The sequence below is a fragment of the Centropristis striata genome, chromosome 10, assembly GCF_030273125.1.
Source record: "Centropristis striata isolate RG_2023a ecotype Rhode Island chromosome 10, C.striata_1.0, whole genome shotgun sequence".
Lineage (NCBI taxonomy): Eukaryota > Metazoa > Chordata > Actinopteri > Perciformes > Serranidae > Centropristis > Centropristis striata.
In genome coordinates this window covers 33,233,848-33,255,916 of record NC_081526.1, presented here as the reverse complement: position 1 = coordinate 33,255,916, position 22,069 = coordinate 33,233,848, and the positions used below count along the sequence as shown (strand labels likewise).

At 38.7% G+C, this 22,069-nt stretch overlaps 1 protein-coding gene across 1 annotated transcript; it reads right to left on the bottom strand.

Moving 5' to 3' along the window:
- Positions 1 to 1,165: 1,165 nt before the first annotated feature.
- On the bottom strand, positions 1,166 to 21,432 carry sympk (symplekin). The gene is made up of 28 exons (XM_059343446.1): positions 21,414 to 21,432; positions 20,940 to 21,043; positions 20,081 to 20,153; positions 19,376 to 19,441; positions 18,594 to 18,647; positions 18,345 to 18,418; positions 18,104 to 18,230; positions 16,975 to 17,224; positions 16,717 to 16,887; positions 15,264 to 15,503; positions 14,266 to 14,417; positions 14,024 to 14,174; positions 12,668 to 12,893; positions 12,436 to 12,586; positions 12,100 to 12,335; positions 11,869 to 11,950; positions 10,885 to 10,998; positions 10,641 to 10,788; positions 8,909 to 9,069; positions 8,151 to 8,259; positions 7,937 to 8,037; positions 7,201 to 7,291; positions 6,431 to 6,532; positions 5,922 to 6,109; positions 4,935 to 5,111; positions 4,746 to 4,835; positions 3,761 to 3,937; positions 1,166 to 1,544 (listed from the first exon to the last, which is right to left on the bottom strand). The coding sequence occupies exons 3-28, from the start codon at positions 20,144 to 20,146 to the stop codon at positions 1,377 to 1,379; spliced, it is 3,672 nt and encodes a 1,223-aa protein (XP_059199429.1). The 5' UTR covers positions 20,147 to 20,153; positions 20,940 to 21,043; positions 21,414 to 21,432; the 3' UTR covers positions 1,166 to 1,376.
- Positions 21,433 to 22,069: the final 637 nt, after the last annotated feature.

Genomic DNA, 22,069 nt, shown 5'->3' with positions numbered 1-22,069 from the left:
ACTTCATTTTAAGGTAAATATTGTACTTTTTACTCCGCTAGATTTAGCTGACAGCTTTAGTTACTTTTGACATAAAAATCAGATACATTTAAAGTGATATTATACTGTCATGAGGTTTAAATAAAAACATCTTAAGTTGTTTAAATGAGCCATATCTTGAGGAAATTAAAATGCTGCTTTTATAAATGCATCAATAGGAAATATCCAATAATATATTTAGAACATATGAAACAATCTGAGTGGGTCCTTTCTGCATAACGAGTACTTTTACTTGTGATACTTTAAATACATTTTGATACTGACACTTCAGTAAGTTTTGAATGCAGGACTTTTAAACTTGTAGTGGAGTAATTTCAGTGTGGTATTAGTACTTTTACTGAAGTAAAGGATCTGAATACTTTTCCCACCACTGAGTATAGGGATTCTTTACTTCAGTAAAAGTACTCAAAACCCACTGTAAAAATACTTAGACAGTTCGACTCCAGCCTGCAGCTCTATTGTGTGGGGTTTGCATGTTCTCCCCGGGTCCTCCCAAAGTCCAAAAACATGCAGCTTAGGTTTAATTGCCCATAGGAGTGAATGAGAGTGTACATGGCTGTATCTATGTGTCCACCGTGTGATAGTTTGGCGATTTGTCCAGGTTGTACCAATGTCAGCTGGGATTTGGCCCCCCATGACCTGAGTTTTGGATAAGCAGTTATGGATAATGAATGAATGAATAATATCATAAATAGCAAATAAATACATCTTATTTAATTGGAACAAGCAAAGACCCCCAAACATTCACTATGTTCAAACAAATTATGACTGAAAATCTGACTGATGTTTGTGCTTTACAAACGTATTTATGGCCGAGTTTCAATCACGACAGAAAACCTGCAGAGTAACAGGAAGCAGTGGTACGCCTTCATGAGTCATCTTCTACAACTTTCATTTCACACTCCACGTTTCATCTTTTGCAGCTGAACATCTTGAGGGTAGTCTGTAGAGTAGTTGTTCTTGCACCAATTTGTATTCTTTTCTAATATTTGATCGTACGTACTGCTGACTACTGATCACACCAGAAAGTCTTTTAAAACCAAACATTGTCCTCCATGATGTTTGAGATGTAATTAACAGATTGATGCTGAACCACAGAGAAGTATTGGAGCAAACAGAACTGAAACAGACAGTAAATCAGAATTTATTTGCCAACTCATCATTACATGAACGCACATGGAATTTATACAAACTCTTAATCAATTTTTTTTTCTTCTCAAAATGTGTTTTTCTACAAATACAAAAAAAAAAAAAGAGCTTGTTTTTGACAAGAAATCCTGAAAATGTGTGATATTTGCAAACGAGATAAATGTCCATTTGATTTGAGTGCATTGTTGTTATTCTACATCGGTGCCGCTGCTGGCAGCGTCGGGCTCGGTGGCGTCCGCTTCATCATCCTTCTCAGGCTCCTGGAGGTCTGAAGGGTCCGGCTGTGACGCCTCCATCGACTCCTCATTGGGCTCAGGCTGAGGTGATGGTGTCTTCTCTGCTCTTGTCTCCTCCTCCTGAAGAGAACCAAACATTTACTTACAGGGCAGCACTGTTTTTAGTTCCGGTTTAAGTCGATTTTTATTCAATAGTGAATTGTAAAATCTTATTCTACATAATTTAGTGATCAAATTTAATTCTCCAATAAGCAAAATACGTTAGATTAACCCATAAGAACCCACGGTGACACGGGTGTCACAAACATTTTAAATGTTCTAGTAATGTTCATGTATGTTTTCTCAAGTACATAAGTGTGTTTTTTAGTGTTCTACAGCTACAGTAGCTTGTTGAGAAGCCTTCCAAAGGGCAGTGTTATTTATATTTATTTATTCTCAATTTATTATTATTTTGTTACTTAAAAACAAATCTGAAATGGAATTTGTTGTCTAACAGCACTGTTAAAGTCACAATTTTGATATATGTGGTGGAGATGCAAAGAAAAAGGCAAATTTGTGTTTCTGTAAGCAGAAAAGGTGTCTAGTTTATTAATTTAAAAATAAGATATATCATAAGGTCCACTTGGTCTGTGGTATATCCCCCATAATTTTCCTTTTTAAGGATTACTGGCTCTGGGTTCTTATGGGTTAAGGTGCACATAAGTTAAAAAAAAAAACTAATTAAAAATGTATTAAAATTCAGGCTAAAAGGCATTCAACTTCATTTTGCAATCCTAAGTATAATTTGATCTTCTAGACCCTCATTATGAGTAAATGCATGTGAGAAAACCTTATTTTTAGTAGATGCAAACTATTGATATCTAAAAACCAGAACTCTAGACTTTAAAATCACATACGGTCTTTCTTGCTCCTCCAGATTTGATCTAATATTACTGATTTAATAAATGAAAGGCAGAGTAGGAAAATTAAACTAAGACGGTCTGTCTCTACAATAAATCATCTGCTGAGTGATGGTAATTTATTTGTGCTTTAGAATGCAACGGCTGAAAAACAAAAAAACATCTACGACGACATACTGGGGCCAAGTATGAAAAAAATATATTAATACGGACCCGGGAAGGGGGTAAATCTGCAAGAAAAAATTGGTAGATTTAGGAGGAAAAAAAGTCAGAAAACGAGGCTTGTGTTTTGTTTTTCAAGGATCTAAATCACGGAAGCTGCCGCATTACCATGCCGTCTGCAGGGAGTGACTTTATCAAATTTGCAATTGGATTAAGTCATAACGAAATTATGGTTTTAGCCCAGAATCACCATATAATCATAAGTTTCCGGACTTTGGAGAGACATTGCCGTGAATTGGGCCTATTCAGAAGAAAACACTGTACTAATTTGGATGAGCTGATAGCTTTTTTGCATCAGGAAGTACAGCGCAATGGACAGATGAAGGATATCGCTGGTTGCATCTATGACACTTTCTCCTCATACATTTGCCACTTTTAATCTCATTAATCTGCCACTTGTTTCTACTAGATTTACCACTTTTAATCTCAATCTGCTATTTTTTCCCCCTAAATTTGCCACTTCTAATCTAATTAATCTGATACTTTTTTCTACTAGATTTGCTACTATTAATATCATAAATCTGCTATTTTTTCTCCTAAAATTGCCACTTTTAATTTGATAAATCTGCAATTTTTGATCTCATAATTCTGCAACTTTTTTGTCTTAGATTTGCCACTTTTAATATCATAAATTTGCGACTTAAAAAAATATATATATATTACCCCCTTCGCGCGGGTCTGTATTTTTTATTGTTTTCATACTTAAAACAACCCCGTTTCATCCACATTGTTCTTGAACTTGTTCCATCTGAGCAATACAGAGTTGGAGCTTTGCCAACATTAACCAATTGCCAACCACATAAATGTTCCTGTGAGCTTCAGCTCATAACTTTGTCTTCACCCACTTTATTTTCTTACAGTTTATACAGCGCATGTGTAACTGTCAACTGAGATGAGAAGGAAATGAGATGGCTCCCTTTTTAGCTACTTCCATTATCAACAAAAAAAAACAATGTGTTAAATTATTTGTTACCACCTGCCTGATCAAGTAATTCAGTTGCTTCATTTACTGGCCTATTGTTGAACCCTACTTCTGATCCTTATCGGTCTTCTCAGAAGTTCCTGTATTTTCAGTAGTACTATGCCTCAAACAGGGCCTTTTTTGAGGGTAAAACTTCCTTAGACACTGTTGAAACGATCTAAGTTTGTCAAAAGGTTTCTTGTCCTCAGGGAGAGTTCCTGCAGTCCAGCATGTGTATTGTAACGTTGTCTTACCTCTGAAACAGTATCAACAGTTTCCTCCTGTATGACTGGAGCAGACTCTTGCTCCATTGGTTCTTCCTCCTCTTTTATGACTGGGTGGTGTTGTTGTTCTGCTGTCTCTGAGGTCTCAGACTCTTCCAGAGCTGCAGTGGGAGCCTCTTCTTCAACCGGCGCAGGAACTGATTCCATCTGTATCATAAAAAATAAGAGTTTATATCTTTTAATTTTTTGATAATTTCTTCTTTTTTTTTTTTTTTATTATTTTATGCTTTTTTGTAAAGTGACCTTGGGTGTTCTGAAAGGCGCTTATAAATAAAATGGATTATTATTATTATTATTATTATTATTATTTAAAAAAAAAAATGTCCATACAGTATAGTAGGGGGCTGTGGCTTTGGTGGTGATTAGAGTCTTGGATATGTAGTGGCTGATACTCCCTCTGGTGACCTTCATGGCCAAAAATGCCTCATAGACTTCCATTCAAACCAATTGATTTTTTGTGGGGTTTTTTAAGAAATCATGGAAAAAAAAATCCAATATATAAACTGGCATATAAAGGGTTAAATTCTGAAAATTATTGAATGTTTGGTAGTTTTGAACAAGTCTGAAGTTGTTAAAGACATTTATGAAAAAAAAAATCTAACAGAAATATTGATGTATGGTGTGTGTTGTTGTGAGCGTGGCCTTTTTGGGCCACAAAGGTCACGAAAGGGTAGTAAATGCACTAATGGAGTATAAAAGACATGTAAAGATTAATGACAATGGATTTCAAAACTTTTACTAAAAAGAAAAAAATTGCAAAAATTCATGCTGTAACACAGCCAACATTGTCAACAAATGGAAAAAAGAAAAAAAAAAAAGAGAGAGAGAGAGAGAAAAATGTACAAAAATGCTTGAGGAGGGCATAAGGGTTAAGTGCATCATAATAGCTATGATATTTAAGGTTTGAACAATTGATGGCATGGAAGAATATGGAGGTTTTATAAATCATCTTTACCTCTTTCTCCACGACGGGCTCTACAGGTTTTGGTTCTGGCTTTTTATTTGCTTCCAGGACCAACATGATGGAGGCAGGTATGTGAGCTTGCTGTTACACAGAAAAAACAAACAGAGGCAGTTGGTGCAAACAAAAATCCTGGAATAATGTTTTGTGACTGTTCAGTGTTTGAGTGGAAGCAGCTCTCACCTGATGAGGTGTGAAGGAGAGGACGTGCTGCAGGAGAGGCTCTCTCATCTCCGGGCAGCGTTCGAACACGCTGGTCAGCTGAGCGGGCGGCAGCTGCAGCAGCACGCTGTACGACTGAGGCTTCGTCCTCTGGCAACACTTCACAAAGCCCTCCCACACTTTGGGATACTTCCACACCTACGAGGAAAATGTAAGGACAATATTTGACTTTTTTTCTGGTAGAATTGCCACTTTTAATCTCATAAATTTGCAGCTTTTTTCTCATGGATTTGCCACTTTAATCTCATACATTTGCAACATATTTCTCCTAGATTTGAAACTTTTAATCTCATAAATTGCGACATATTTCTTCTAGATTTGACACTTTTAATCTCATAAATTTGCGACTTTTTTCTCCCAGAATTGCCACTTTGATCTCATAAATTTGCAACATATTTCTCCTAGATTTGCCACTTTTAATCTAATAAATTGCGACATATTTCTCCAAGATTTGACACTTTTAATCTCATAAATTGCGACATATTTCTCCTAGATTTGACACTTTTAATCTCATAAATTTGCGGCTTTTTTCTCCCAGATTTGACACTTTTAATCTCATAAATTTGCGGCTTTTTTCTCCCAGATTTGACACTTTTAATCTCATAAATTTGTGGCTTTTTTCTCCCAGATTTGACACTTTTAATCTCATAAATTGCGACATATTTCTCCCAGATTTGACCCTTATAATCTGCAACGTTTTTCTCGAAATATTACCCCCCTCGTCCGGGTCCATAATTTAATTTTTCATACTTGGCCCTAATACGCCATCTTACATTTCTGTCATTCACTGGTTTTCTCAACTATTTTACTTAAACATACTTGACCCGATACATATTTTACATGTCTCAAACTTGTTTTAAACATATTTGACAAGTGAAAGGAAGCGATTAGGGAAAAAAACGTACTGCCTGTAGAAACTGTGGATATTTGACTGAGTTTGGTGCTGACCTGCTTGACGATGAGGCGGGACAGGATGTTCATGACGAAGCCTCCAAGTCGCGGGTACATGGTGAGGGACTGGATGACCGTACGCATGAGCAGAATGGGGAGGGGACTCTGCTCCATCAGCTGCTGCATCACCACCGCCAGAACCTCAGACGTGTACACGTTCTTCTCTCCAAAACAAAGGTTGGTAGCTGAAGGGCAGACAGAAGATGCTGCATATGTAAAAACAGCTAACAGAGCTGGATGAATACACATGTATACACATACACTCCATTAACGATACTGATATTTTTTTCCCACACAACAAATACCCACAATCAGGGCAAATTTGGCCAATTTCCCAATTGACATAATAAGTACACATTACCTCTGTTCACTGGGAACATGTGGCTCTATTTATGAACACTGTTTGTTGGTGGTTGCTGCTGCAGTCAAACTCTAAAATCCCGACACAGTCTACCAAACCTATTCAATAAACTTTGTGTTTTGGGGTTGTTGGTCTGAACACTGACCTTTAATGATAGACTTCATATCACATTTGGTTGAGTCTATGTTGTGTAAGGCGATCAGCAGGTCTCCGGGGGTCAGAGGGGACACAGATGAACTTCCCTCACCTGAAAGACAACAGACAACAGTGAACAGACATCAGAGTCTTTACCTGAAACAAACTTCCAGAGAAGCACACATCACAACTAAAACAACCCATCTCTCTTTATTCAGTTTGTATTGAAAGAAGGTGCCTCCTTGACAATTTCATCAATTAGCAAAACACACACAAAAAAGGCAAAAATTGCTGTGTAAGGGTAAAGATCCCAGAACTAAGTTTTTAAAATTTGACGAAGACAAGAAATAAACTTTTAAAAGAACAATAGTGGATACAGACGTAAGACAGACGTATTTGTTGGGTGCGTGAGTCAAAGAGGTCAAAATAAATGTTTCCTTTGTTTCCTTTGTCTGATCCATCTCAGCTCCAATAAGTTTATTAAGTCATAAAACCAGATGGATTAAATAGATTTAATATCAACCAAAAGAATTACGTATGAAAAAAGTTGACAAAGACGAAAACTAAGGACATTTCCACTATAATTTCAGTTAGTTTTAGTTAGTTTTGTAACCACAAAATACAGTTTCAGTTAGTTATCGTTTTTTTAAAAACTCTCGTTTTTATTTTTATTTCAGTTAACGAAAATGTTTTTTCAATTCTAGTTTTTGTTATTTCGTTAGTTTTCGTTAACTATAATAACCTTGTGCTGGACCAGTAGAGGACATTAATGGCTCTTACTGTGCTGCGTGCCCAGCAGACGGTTGAACACCTCCTTCACCACGATCGGGTTGAGTTTGATCAGTTTGGGGAGAGCCTGGATGACCTCGTTCTGTGGGAGAAAAGCAAAAGAGTGAAATAATTCATTATGATTATCAAAGGCAATACAGTAATTTGCTGTGTATTAAACATGACTAAAATATGACTTTAGACTATAAGGGTGTGTCACACTCTGACTCAGAGTGAGGGTAGGTTGCCGTTTGGCATACTGGAAAAATTCCCCCAAAAACCAATTTGTAAGGGAAAACTGCCTTACAAAAATAATGACAAGCCGCAGTCAAAAAAATGAAGGTCCAAAAAAATCACTCAAATATTTCAGTCTTATTTCAACATGGTGATAAATATTCTACAGCAATATTTCAACCAATAAGCCCTGAAACAAAGAGGAAAAAAAAAGAAACATTGGTTTGGCCCAATTATGTCCCACATGCCACACAGGCAAATAAAAGGGCAGCATTCACTGTCCTCGGGTCCTTTTACCAACCAGGAAGTACTGCGGGCGGTAAGAAAAATAATGCATAACAACAAATGTACATAAACTGTGTAAGTGTTCATGAGCCACTATTTCTAGCTCTAACTCTAATGTGTGCATCCACCAGGCTATAGCTAAAAGATATCAGGCTACTCTTAACTGCACACTTATGATTTTGTGTTATAGGCAAGGTGATCTGCCACAGGGTGAGTTGTAGAACTTTACCTTTTCTAGTCCGTTTATTACTGGGATGAGGAAACGAACGTCTGGGACCCGTTTGTGGTAAAGGTCCCGCACTCTCTCCACCAGCTCAGGAGACGGAGGCACTGAAAGGACAGAAAATACTTATTTCACATATCCAGACTTCTCATTTCCTAGACTTATTTCTATTGTGCTTTTGCTCAATGTTTGGCTGCATTTCGTGTTGATTTTTCTTTACCTTTATCAGTCAAAATGTGCAGACAGCGAGTCACTAAAGTCTCGGCTCCTTTGGGACAGTTTTCAACCAGCAGCAGCAGCTCAGGTGAGTTCATCCCCATCCCACGGATCTACAACAGGGAGGAAGTATTCAAAAACAGCACAACTTCACCAATTAAACCTAAGCTGCATGTCTTCAGACAGAGAGAGAAGCATGCAAACTCTACACAGAAAAGCAGAAAGCTCTCTCATAAATCAATGCAATTTTTAACACGACGTCACAGTTTTGGGACCGGTGTGATTTCGTTTTCTTCGGTTTCTGAGGAAATAACAGGTACATAGTACACCAAAAAAAGGAAAACTAGGGCAATCTAGTTTACCTTATTTTGTTAGGTCAGAGCAGTGAAAAACACATGAAGAAACAGATACATATGGCCCAATAGTCCGGACTTTGCCCTGAACTAATTTTGTCAAAGTGCTGGATCAGATGAACTTCTGCTTGTACCCACAAAAAATTAATTCAGTGTCACCTGAGTTAAATTATCACAGTTTTCATCTAAACAGCTTTATAGGTGCTCGGTAGGACCTCAATCTGTGTTTGGGTCGAGTAATTCATATTCACAAGTACTGGACTTAATCGTACCAGTCTGTCTCGGATAAACAACATTTAATTAAAAAATAACTTCAAACTGAATTCTTTAAGAAGCTAAAAATTGAGCATTTTTGAAAAATCTAATGAATGACAGAGTGAGGACATACTAACAGTGAGGAGAGACTTACAGGCTGCTCTATTGCTCGAAGCACGCTGCGCTTGATGTCGGCGATGGCCTCGGTGTACACGGACGCCAGCTCGTGGACCAGCCGGTGGTTTAGAGGCAGAAGGGACAGGTAGAGGAACAGACACTGTCTCACTGTCTCCTCGGTCCAGGGGGCAGCCACCTCTGTGTTTGACAAACACAAAACACTGTTAGGTTAAAGGAAAATCGTTTGGATTTTTTCTGCTTTTTGCAGACCTAGCTGACACAAGTTGGATCATAGTGGTCATGACAAACCGTAACTCATTTTTATCTCTAACAAAGTGAAAACAGTTTACAATGAATTTCAAAAAAGACTCGACCGTGTCATGTTATTGTGAATGCTGACCTTCCTGCACTTGCTGCAGTTAGGTTTGGGTTAAAACGCAGCACTCTTGGAGAGTGCTACGGGGGGCACGGGCGCAGGGGATCAGGCAGATAAAAATCTTTTTTGTTTCCTTAGTTTAGAAATTTGCTTTAATAAAAGCTGATAAAAAATAATTTTTTAGTCTGCCATAAAATGGTTTAAAATAATCATTTTAAAAGCAGGGGGCCGGAGATCCCGGCGGGAGTTGAGGGAGCGATTAAACAACTCCGTCAATTAAGATCAATTAAAAATTAAACAAATAAACGCAGAGTTTATTACGGGCTGCTCCGATTATTTCCCCGGAGGAGATCAAAGGTATAAAATCTATAAAGAGATGGACTAAAATCATGATAAAAGAACCATATAAGAAAATTATTATAAGATAGAATAATTTAGATAGATAAATAAATAAATAAATGAATAAATAAATAAATAAATAAATAAATAAGTAAAATGGGTAAGTATATAATATAATATATATAAATAAATGCTGTTGTGATATTATGTTAAATAATTAATTTATGTTGTAACTCTGGAGCATATTGTTTGTTGTTGAATATTTTGACATTCTGAAGTTGTTTTATGTCGTTTTGACCATTAATATAAGTTTTATGCACTTTGTTTTGGCACAAATTATATTACGACAGGCTGTCCTTTGTCCATATTGTAATTGTCATTTTTCATGTCCAGGAGTAACTAATGTTGTTTAATGTCTCCTGCCGGTATGACGTTTTTCTTTTAAGTAACACATTTCCTTGATGCTGTGAGTAAATCCACCCAACGCACTATGAATTACTACTACGTGACACGGTTTTCCAGTAGATTTAAGAGATTTGTAATTGAAAAGACATGACAAGACATGTTTTCCTGTAAAATTTAAGAAGTCCTGATTAGAAGTGGTGAAATGAGTTGAATGCCGCTTGGCTTTACTCGGGGAGTAAATGTGCAGTAGGGAAAAAGGTTAGAAGGCAAATAATGTTGTTTAAGACATTAAAGAAGACATAAAAAAAATAAAAAAACTGAAACATTCAGTTGAGTCGTGTTCTTACACACGCCTGTTACACATGCTAATATTGAGTTTTTTATTGTAAAATTGCAGGTGGACAACATCATCAGACCTTAATAAAGTAACTAACATGCTGTTTCAAATCTTTATAAAAGTTATTTTCTGTGTAAATAGCTACTAAGGTTGCTCCAAACACACAACCTAACACCATCCACACTGAGGTGGCTGTGTTACAGGATTGCATCATCAACAAAAACCCATCATGGGTCCAAAACAGTTGTAAAAACATGAAGTCAGTGTCTGCTAGCCTGGTACTACTCAGATCACATTGAACATATTCCTAACCTGTGTCTTTGTCAGCCCCGAAGAGCAGAGACGGAGGGTTGGGATGGACCAGCAGCTGCATGTAGTTCAGCGCAAACTTCTCTATGTAGTCCCTGAGATGGTCTTTCTCATACATACGCTTGAGAAAAGCCAAGGCAGTGGTCCGCACCTGAAAATAGAACAATCATTCAAAAAACATGAGCAACAGCAGCAACAGTGGGAGTTGCACATTAATACGATCTGGATAATAAATACTTATTACTACCTTCTCTTTTTCATGCGAGCTGAGATCCAGAAGAACATGCAGATACTGAAACTGCCTGGAGGGCCGTTTGACGATCAGCTCCTTCAGAGTCGTCATGCCCAAATACACCCGAGACTGAAACAGAGGTCACAGCAGACAGGTGAGTGGACAGACAGGGAGCTGGTTCTGTATGAGAAGCTGTAGCCGCTTTCATAGTGCGGCCCCGCAAATGTTGGCAATATGTCCCGCTATATTGCCGGAAAGATCTGTACCGGCTTTCACCTTAGGGCATCCCATAGTGATCCCGCAAAGTTGTGATATATTCCTGCCCGTTCATAATGCAGTGCGGGGTCGCAGAACAAGGTGGGAAGATAGTGGGAGGAGACGATAGTCAGAGCAGCAGCAGTGCTGCACAATAGCACAGTGCTAATAGGCTACACAGTTAGCTCTGTAGCAGTACAGTGTGTATGTGCTAACAGGCTAACAGTTAGCTCTGTAGCAGTACAGTGTGTATGTGCTGCTGCTGCAGGAGGTGTTCACTTAGCGATCTCTGTTTGTTTCATAGACTGTATATAAATAAACTTCAGGTCTGTCCCCGCCCATCATGACGTCTTCAAGTTGTGAAATACGTTAACTTGAGGTACTTTATTTTGAAAATATACCGGATGTTTTATTTTGTGTCTGTGCACGACTTCCTGTCCCGAACCATCTGCTCTGTGCTGAATTTATCACGTGGAGGGCTGCAAAAAATGACCAATCATAAGAGACCCGGGGTCAGCCTTGGCCCCGCCCCCAATGTGTCAAAAGTCCTCGCTGCGCGCGAGCAGAGCTCCACCGCAAGCGAGCACGGGGGAGAATCTGCTTCACTCGGTTGCTGAATATGTGCGCAAAGATCAAAAAAGTGCGCGCGGCAGTTGAAATCTGCGCGCGTGACACGAAATAAATGCGCGTGCAGATGTGTTATGTTGACTCAAATATGACGCCATACTCCATCACGTCACTTACCTCGTCCTCACAGTAACGTCGGATTACTTCCAATGCCGACTCGGTTATGATGGGAGCCTCCAGGACCAGCTTGGTGAAAAGTCTGGAAGAGAAAAAAATCTGACTGAGTTTTGTCTGTTGTGGACTCAGTTTGTAAACTTTTGCTCTACAGTATCAGCAAATAAACAAGCTGTGTTTTAGTCATTATAGAACACAACCAGTACACGATGTTTATTCTGTGTTTGGTCTCACCCGTCCCTCTGCTCGGGTTTCTCCTGAAGGCCCGACAGCAGAGTGTAGAGACAGTGGTCGTAGCTGTCCAGCAGCCCAGACGGCAGCTGGCTGAGGTAGGAGTTGTACTCCTGGTAGAGGAGAGAAAAGGCCAGCTCGCTCCTCGTCCTGATGTCGTCCAGAATGAACTCCAGCACGTCTTCTTTCATCATCCCTTCAAACTGCGTCACAAGCTTGGAGAGGAGCTTCACTCTGACCTGCAGAACCCAACATTTAGTGTTATTATTTTCTAAAAAAAGAACCACTTGTGTTGTGCTTCTAAAGCTCAAGAAGATGAAAAATGGCCTGATTCCTTACATGAGACATTCCACTCTGAGCGATGGCCTTCTCTGAATGCAGGATGCGTTTCACCGCTCGAGAAGTTAACTTTTCAATCTGACCCTCTGATAACGGCTGGACCACGTCAGATAATCGAAACACTTTTTTTCTCCCGCTCGGCCCTGCCAGTCTGTAACAGAACAGAACCGTGGAGGGTATCAGGTCTGACTTACAACAAGTTCTCCATCCTCGTGGTGGAGCCACAACTCACTTGGTCTGTGCCGTAGGGAGGATGGGTTCAGGGAGCCTCTTGACAGCGGCAGGAGGCTCTGCAGCCTCAGGAGCCTTTTCTTTTTCGTAACCTCCCACCACAGAGATGGCTTGTCCCACCATAGCTGGAAGTTTGCGCTTGATGAGCAGGTCTTTTCCGACAAAGTCTGCCTCGCTGCCTTCGTCTTTGCTGGCATCTTCTTCTCTGGCTTTGCACTGCTCCAGTCCTGAGATATCATGTTTTTTTAATTAGAGCCCAGACAATATACAGAAGGGTTTTGCGGCTAGATACCAATATTAATGCTGGGCTAGGCAGTTTTTTATTTATGTTTTTGAAAAAACAACAACACTGAACTGCAAAAGAAGCTTTAGAACCAGTAATTCACACAGGATTTTCTGAGACTATGATGGGGGGACACAAACAAAGTAGGGGGGTCCGGGGGAAAATTTTGCTGTAAAAGCCTAAATTTGGTGCCTCTTACACATTCTAATGCCACTATTCCATCTTAATCATTGCATATTTTAATGAATTATTGTAAAGGAGAATGAGGGTTCTTCTGTTATTTAAGGCATCATATTTTGACAGTCTTCTTGTAAATTATGTGGTAATTATGTTATGCTAACACATCCATGTGCTCTTATTTTGAAAGCTAGTGTTTGCTTTTATTTTGAAGGCGGATTTAACACGGTCTTACCCTAACGCTTAGTTAGGGTAAGACCGTAACGCACGGTGCTGACAAGCACCGTGGAAACAAGTGGAGGCTGAAGGTTACCTCATTACTAAAGTGTATGTAAACGCATCAAATCAGATTATTACCATTACCTGACTATTCCCAGTTGTCAGATTATTGTGTGTGAGTACAACTGCTATTTAAAATAATATCACACAAGAAGCAGAGGATGGCTGTGATATAAACAAACAAATATATGTTCTAAGTTTGAATAAATTAGAAGAGTCATAAGTGCAGAAATGCTCAACAATAAAACACTCATTATATGTAGCGTCTACATTAATACGCTAATACTCTTATTTGCAGTAATGTATACCATATCTGTTAATGACATTGGCCTGCAAATATATAGGACTAGCTCAAAAACAGAACATTTCTATTTGCTTTAAATTAATACTTTGTTACCTTGAAAATCACTTCCTATAGACCAACAAATAACCCCAACTGATAAACCACAACTCGTCATTTTTTTCAGTTTTCTCACCACTGAATGGCAGGTATGAGAGTGGCATCAATTTTACGCTCAAGAAAGCCAATTGCTATTCTAAAAACTATTCATTTCAGTCAAAAAACGTCTCAAAACAAAACTTTGTATTTGTAAAAATTTGTATGTCATTGTCTCTGACCTGGACCGATTCCAGCTGCAGTCATCTGTGTGGCCATCAGCCTGGCCAGATGTTTGATCTGGGCGTCAGTGCCGGCTGACTCAACAGGTGTGTATGTGGCCTGGAAGGATGCTGGCATGACATCAGGCAGATAGACCATGCTGATGAGCACCTAAACACCCAGACAGATAAAATAAGCTCAACCACCGTACAGTCAGGCTTGAAGGAGAGAAATAAGAGATAGAAAGGCCGCTGCTGCTCACCAGGTTGGCGACGTTCTCAGGGGAGAGCAGCGGGTGCAGGAACTCGGCGGTGAGGTCGATGGCGGACTGGGCTACTGGAACAGCAGCTGGTTTAGGGACCGAGAGAGGAGCCGGCTCCTCTTTGTCCTCATCGTCTTCAATCAGGGCTGGCTCTGAACGCAGACAAACAAAACAAATTCTGGGTGTTTACAAGATGTGCAACACTTTCTCTTCAAGATTAGATCACTGCCATCATGCTTGGCTGGCTGGATTTAACCCTTCGTACCCCACAACCCCAGCCTGTTTTCTTATATAACCAAATTGTCAGATGTGTTCAGGTTCATTCTTATGTGACAAGGTCAGCTAATGGTGGTCAGATGATGTTACCATGTCCAAAATCAAATGCCTTAAAGAGAACAGTTATTTATCGTGCTATCAATTATTGGAATAATTGCCCACTGAATATACGTGAACTGAATAGTAAAGTATCTTTTAATTATTACTTGAGAATTCACTATTTAAATTTGTGAGTAGTGAATTAACATATTTACTGTATGAAAGTGAGAATTAATGTAATAGATATGAATGTAATAACTTATTCGGAATGATTTCTGATGACGTATATAATAATGTCTACAATGTTTAATTGTTAAGTGATTTTTGTTTTGTCTTGTGGACCCCAGGAAGACTAGCTCGTCCCACTTTTGGTGACAGCTAATGGGGATCTTTTTAACAATAAACAATAAACAATAAACTTTCTCTTCAAGATTAGATCACTGCCATCATGCTTGGCTGGCTGGATTTAACCCTTTGTACCCCAAAACCCACCAGCAGGTTTGAAAGGCACATTTTCTTAAAGAAAAAATTTAAATTAAAAAGCCAAAATGACACCATCTATTATAACCAGTAACTGTAAAAACAGAAATTATTGTCAATTTTTAAATTTCTAATGCAAGTCGATGCTTTTATCAGAAAAAAAATAATAACAAACAACAACATGATCACCTGTCACTACTTACCCATCTTGACCTTTTTCCCCTCTGTGTATTCTTCATGGCGAGGCCTTTTGCGCTGCTCACGTGGTGCAGGTGTGGAGCGTGTTATTTCGCTCTGGGGCATTCCCAGGTCCAGCAGCAGGGTGCTGATCTGACCCTGGAACTCCAGGCTGCAGGGGTGCTTGAGGACCGCCACGAGGTGCAGCTTCAGATTCTTCCGCACGCTGCTGACCTGAGACTTGGCCAGAGTGGGCGGCAGGTTGGCTACAAAGGTTCACGATAGAGGGGGAGGGGTGGAATACTATTTAATATTATACTATGTACATTCAAATTAGGCAATGAGTACAGAGATTTGCAATATAAAAAATAAATGCACTACTTTGTCTGAATTTATCAATTTGTTTTGTATCAACAAAAAGCTGGTGCACACTTATTATTAAGTTTCTACAAGAACATATTTACTTGACTTATTGTTTAAAAAAAATATTATTCTTCTCACACTGTCTGTCTGACTTAACCCTCAGTCAGAAATGTCCCATTTAGTGCCTGTCTCTTTAAGACCACCTCCCAAAAAAGCCCAGTCTGCTCGGATTGGTTAGTAGGCGGCTTTCCATTAGGGACTTTTCCTCTAGTGGGCCACTATGGGTCTGGCTTGGGAGAGAGGATCCGCCCAACTTCACCGGTTAGCAGCTCAGGTAGCAGCTCAGAAAGTACCTGCCTCAAGTAGGTACTTTTCTGAACCGCTACCAACTAGTCGACGCTGATTGGCTGCGGTTGAGGCAGCGACTTCGCACATGCGCAATTCATTTGCAAACTGGTGCAAACTGGATGCTGAGGGGTTAACATCTCCAGCAGCTGGGAGAGACTGCTGCAGGAGGACTGGGCCGCTTGTGAGTGCTTTGGGATGGTGCCTGCTACTCGTTAAGAAGAGTAGGAACGAGTCTCCAAACGTGTCGAATAACACCAGAAGAAAAAAAATCGCTAGATTTGTCGATAGTCACTTCTTTGAAAAAGAGTCACTAGAGGGGTCTGAATCGTCGCGAAATATAGCGACAAAGTTGCTAAGTTGGCAACGCTGCTTGCCGCGTCAGTCTGTTGTCACATTCGACCTCTGTTGGTTAGTCGCTGCTAAAGTACCTGTATGGGAACAGAGGCTGAAGGGAACAAAATAGTGGTCGGAGCCAAAACACTCCGCCGCTTTCCAAAAAGTACTCAGTGGAAACACGCCTAGTGTTTCCGTATCTTCTGCATCTGCATCCTTTGCATCTCTGCACCATCATTGCAGCCAGGTATTTTTTACCTATATATAGTTGTGACACCATAACCCTACAAAACGTCCTGACAGCTCTTTTGTAGTCTCAGTTTCTAAATAAGGGCTGTGTGCTTTACTCTCTCTCTCTCTCTGAGACTCTTTTTTACAGTACCTTTAAATAGTTTTGTGTGATTGTGAACATTGTTCAGGTTCATAAGGACTTACCATGTAACGTCTCATACGCCTGCACTACCTCCGACATGAACATCGGCCTCTGACGGGCGATCGTGGCCAGGGAGCCCAGTGTTGTGGTGAGGTTGATGCTGGAAATGGCCGGATGGACCATGAACTTCAGCAGCTTCTCCAGTGCACTCTTTCCCTCCTCACACAAAACATCTGTTGATACCAACAGCATTAGCACATCAGCTTCAATGGACTGAACTTACTCATAATGCCATGTGAACAGGATTGTGATATCCGTACCATATCGAATGTACGAGTGATCTCTGGGAACTTTGTCCAGGCTGATGTCACCCTCCTGTCGCTTCGGGATGTCGGAGTCTGAAGTCCGTGGCGACAGAGTGATGATTAATGATTCTGTGAACTTGATGGCATGAGTGCGAACGCCATCGTTTTCAGAGTCCAGCAGGGCCAGAACGTCCCCCTTCATCTGTGTGACCATGTCCCAGCATGCCTCCTGCCTCTCTGATACAGCTTTAGAGCGCACCAACCACTGGCAAGGAAGAGACACGAGGAAAGGGTTTGAGAAGACAACACATATCAGAAGCAGGAGTTGTTAAGTCCTCTGAAAAACAGACCAGATCAGATCTACAGCATTTAGTCTTTGGGCTCAATCACACCAGTGAACAGAGGTGTCAAGTAACAAAGTATAAATACTTTGCTACCTTACTTAAGTAGAAATCTATACTTCACTCGAGTAATTATTTTCCAGCTGACTTTTTACTTCTACTTCTTACATTTTCATGCAATTATCTGTACTTTCTACTCCTTACATTTTAAAAATAGCCTTGTTACTCCTATTTCGTTTCGGCTTGTTTTCATTACGGATTTTCATTTTTTTTTTTTAAAACACACACACAGAAAAACCCCTATCCAGATAAATCATTTCATCCAGATAGAGTGAGTGTGATTAGATGAGAAGTATAAACATATACCATTTCGGTGAATTTCAATAAAGGCTATTGACAACGTGCCTCTGAAGTTTGACTTTTTGCACCATTACAACACTTACAGGCAACTCGTCATCATCTCTTCTGCTACATGACACACGTTTATGCTCAAGTAGTACACATATAGTTTCTTTATGTTTTTGCATTGTACTAAAATATGTTCCTTTTTTAATGGGCATAAATGGAGCAGAAACAGGGGCATCCCAGATGTTTCAACATTAACATTTTAATATAACATAATGGTCTTTATTCCTTTGTCCTTAATGGTATTTTTCCCCCTTACATTACTTTTACTTTTATATTTAAAGTAGTTTTAAAACCAGTACTTTTATACTTTTAATTGAGTAAAATAATAAATGTGAATACTTGTGACACCTCTGCCAGTGCATTACTGTGAATGAGAATATCTCAGAGTTACTAACCTGCAGAGAAACTTTGTACAGTTGAGTGAGTGTGAGGATGGCTTTCTTCTGCACGTTCACACTGTCGTCCTTCAGCAGCATGTTCAGATTGGCTATCAGTCTGAGAAGGAGCTCGTTGTCCCTTTTACTAGAAAGATATAGAAAAGAAAGAGTGAGAAACCTGCAGAACATTCTCTCTCACCATGTGAAACTTTTCTGTCCAAGAGACTGGAGGACTTCTAATAACAGTTTAATAACTCACCTTGCTTCTTCAATGAAGCCAATGACAAATTTTCTCACTTCGATGGACTTGTCAGTCTGAAAGGCGATCAACTCCTACAGCCGAACAGACCAATGGAAGAAGAATTATGAATCAGTTTGAGTCAAATGCAATGTCGATATAGCTCTGCTGCATAATCTGCTGTTATACTGAATACAGTGTATGCATTCAAACAGCTGTCCATCAGGTCAAACAACAGCTAGATAAGAGAGGTGCATGCAGTTCACTTACATCCAAGAAATTGTCAAGCAGAGAGGGATCCTTGTTAATGATGAGCTCCTGGACCTGAAGATGATATAAATTCACTGATTCAGTAATGTCCCCCACAGGCTAACTGCTTTATAGGGCTGTGGTTCATCTTATGGGGCAGAAAGAAGGTGAAACGAACAGGACTCTACAATGCAATTAAGCCAAGCAATGGTTGGAAAACATTTGGTTAGGGAAAATACAGTAATTTGCAGATTAAACCTCTGAAACCCTCTTTTTTAACAAAAAATATTTCCCCTGGGGAAAAAGGCAAAAAAAATGCCAACGTTACAGCATTTATCATTTCCAGAAACTTTAAGAAAAGATGGATTTTCAAGAAAGTCTTTAAACAAACCATGTGTGACAAACACAAACCAAATCTAAATTAAATTAGTGATTATTACATCAAAATCATGGCTCATTTACATTTTTTGCCATAAATAAACAGTTTGCACTAATCAGCTCCTGCAAAAACATTCAATTATCTGCTTCTCAACGAAACTGTAAAGCCATGAATGACTCAGACCTCCACAGTTTTTGTCAAATAAAATATCAAAGATATTCAACTTGTTTTTTTCTTCTTCTATACTGTACAAAATAAATGTATAAGTTCCCCCTACTTCTAGTCAAGCTTGTGGTGCAGGAGGAAGAGAGAGTGAGTAAAATGCGAAAAGAGGGGAAAAAAAACACCCCAGGGGGTTAAAATGTTATTATGAAACTGCTTATCATTTTTTTTTTTATATATAAATCTGATTTAATAGGCAAACCTGTTTGAGCACTGTAAGTTTTTCATCTGTGGGTATCAGTGCAGCCTGATTCAGAAGATCAACCACCTGGAACAGAAAAGAAAACTAAATCAACCTTTTTTTCCCCATACACTACAGGCATTTTTTATACATGAAAATCACTTCATGGCCACATACTGCATGAAATAGATGATGCACCATAACCAAGACAAAACTGATTCTAAGAGCTGCTTTCAAACTTTTCTGCTCAACACATAGAAACTAAATGAGGTTAATCAGGAGGTCCACACATCCCCTTCATTGAGATTAATTGATCAGTTGTCTACTATTAAATTAATATTAGTATTAATATTTTAAACCATTCTGATACTCATTTCATTGGTTTGAGTAATTTTAAAGAAAAAAAAGGTCAAATTCTCTTATTCGAGCTTCTTGAATGTGAACATTTTTGAAGATTTTGCAGACCAAACAACTACTTGAATGACTGAGAAAATTACTGATGGATTGATTGAGGATATAAAAAATAATCATTGGTTTAGCAGACTGCTTTTAGTGACTCAATACTTGGGAATATCAACTTGTAGTAATTTATTTTTTTAGGTTAAGAATGACACTTTTCATGTGTTGATCATTTGCCAGCTGCAAACAGTCTAAACATCACAGCCTTACATTATAAATACTGATCTAACTTACTCATAATGCAATATTAGGATGTAAAATGCTTACCCTTTCACTGGTGGTCATATCTGCCACATGGGGAACTGGAGTGTCCCCCTCCTCTGTAAAGTCCATAATGCTGCTGTTTTCAGAAGTGGAAAAAGTATCCAGATAAGGAAAAGTACTAATATCACACTGTGAAATGACTCCACAACAAGTAAAAGTCCTGCATTCAAAACTTACTGAAGTAAAAGCACAAAAGTATCAGCATCAAAATGTACTTAACGTATCAAAAGTAAAAGTACTTGTTATGTGGACTGGTCACACTCAACTCATGTCAAATATATTATAAGAATATTATTCTTATTGATGCAATTATGTAAGCAGTGTTTTATTTTCTCAAGCCAGGGCTCATTTAACCACGAAATATACTGTTATGTGGTTTAATTTAATAAAATGTCTTTAAATTTGTCGTGTTTTTATGTTAAATCTCGACCTGAAAAGTAACTAAAGCTGTCAGCTCCTGCAAAAACATTCAATTATCTGCTTCTCAACCAAACTGTAAAGCCATGAATGACTCAGACCTCCACAGTTTTTGTCAAATAAAATATCAAAGATATTCAACTTGTTTTTTTCTTCTTCTATACTGTACAAAATAAATGTATAAGTTCCCCCTACTTCTAGTCATGCTTGTGGTGCAGGAGGAAGAGAGAGTGAGTAAAATGCGAAAAGAGAAGAAGAAAAAACGCCCCAGGGGGTTAAAATGTTATTATGAAACTGCTTATCAATATATTTTTTTGTATATAACAAATCTGATCTAATAGGCAAACCTGTTTGAGCACTGTAAGTTTTTCATCTGCCTCAAAATGTAGTTAAGTAGAAGTACAAAGTCACATGAAATGGAAATACTTAAGTGAAGTACAAATACCTCAAACTTATGCTTAAGTGCAGTACTTAGTTACAGTCCACCACTGACTCTTTCCCTTACTATATGGACAGCATGGTCTTCAAACTCCTATTAAAAACTGCAACCTGTGAAAAACATAACCACAAAATATATTTGAGGCTATTTTTTTTTTACCTCGCCGAGATGAATTACGAGTCTATTAGCAGGTGTGAGCTTAGCTTGGTATCTACACACACACACCCCATACCAACTGACTTATTATATATATAGTTATATACTTGTACCCAGTCAAATACCCAGATATATAAGAAATCGACTTTAACGCTCACAAACAACAACACTTGGCTGTTAGCCGGCGCGCTAGCCACATGCTAACCGTGCTGCTAACCCCAATGCGTTTTGACATTAAACTGACAGCTACGTGATACTTACTTGTCGAGACACTTTACTTGGCCTTTGCACCAGTAATTAAACGTGACACGTATTAATACGTACTTAATAATGTAGCAGCTTTGACATATTGAATAAGTTCAACAACACTGCTCCATGTTTAATTGAAAAAGCGGTGTCGTTCTTCTTCTACTGTTGGTCAACGCGCAGAACGGAAGCAGCGCCACCTGCTGGACACATTTAGGCGTAAAAAAAAAATAAAATAAAAAAAAATAAAACATTTTTTGTTGGTTTCAGTATTTTATACAGTCTATGGTTTCAGGACATGTATATACAATACTTTTTGTATTATTGTAGCAGTGGTGTCCCTTTTTCGGCGGATTTTCCCGCAACTGCAGATCATTTTGTCAAATTCTAATGTATATTAATTTTGTGAGGATATTAAAATGTGCTTTCTCAACCAAGGTTATAATAGTTTTGGATTTTTCATTAGTTTTAGTTTTAATTTCGTTGTCAATTTTTGTTTTCAAATTCAGTTAGTTTTAGTTAGTTTTCAGAGTGAGTTCATTAGTTTTAATTAGTTTTTATTTTTTGGAAAATGCTTAGTTTTAGTTTAGTTTTTATTAGTTTTAGTGTTAGTTTTAGTTGTTTTGTAATGGGGTATTTGTTGGGTGCCAGATTCAATAAGGTCACAATAAATGTTTCCTTGGTTCCTTTGTCTGATCCATCTCAGCTCCAATAAGTTTATTAAGTCATAAAAC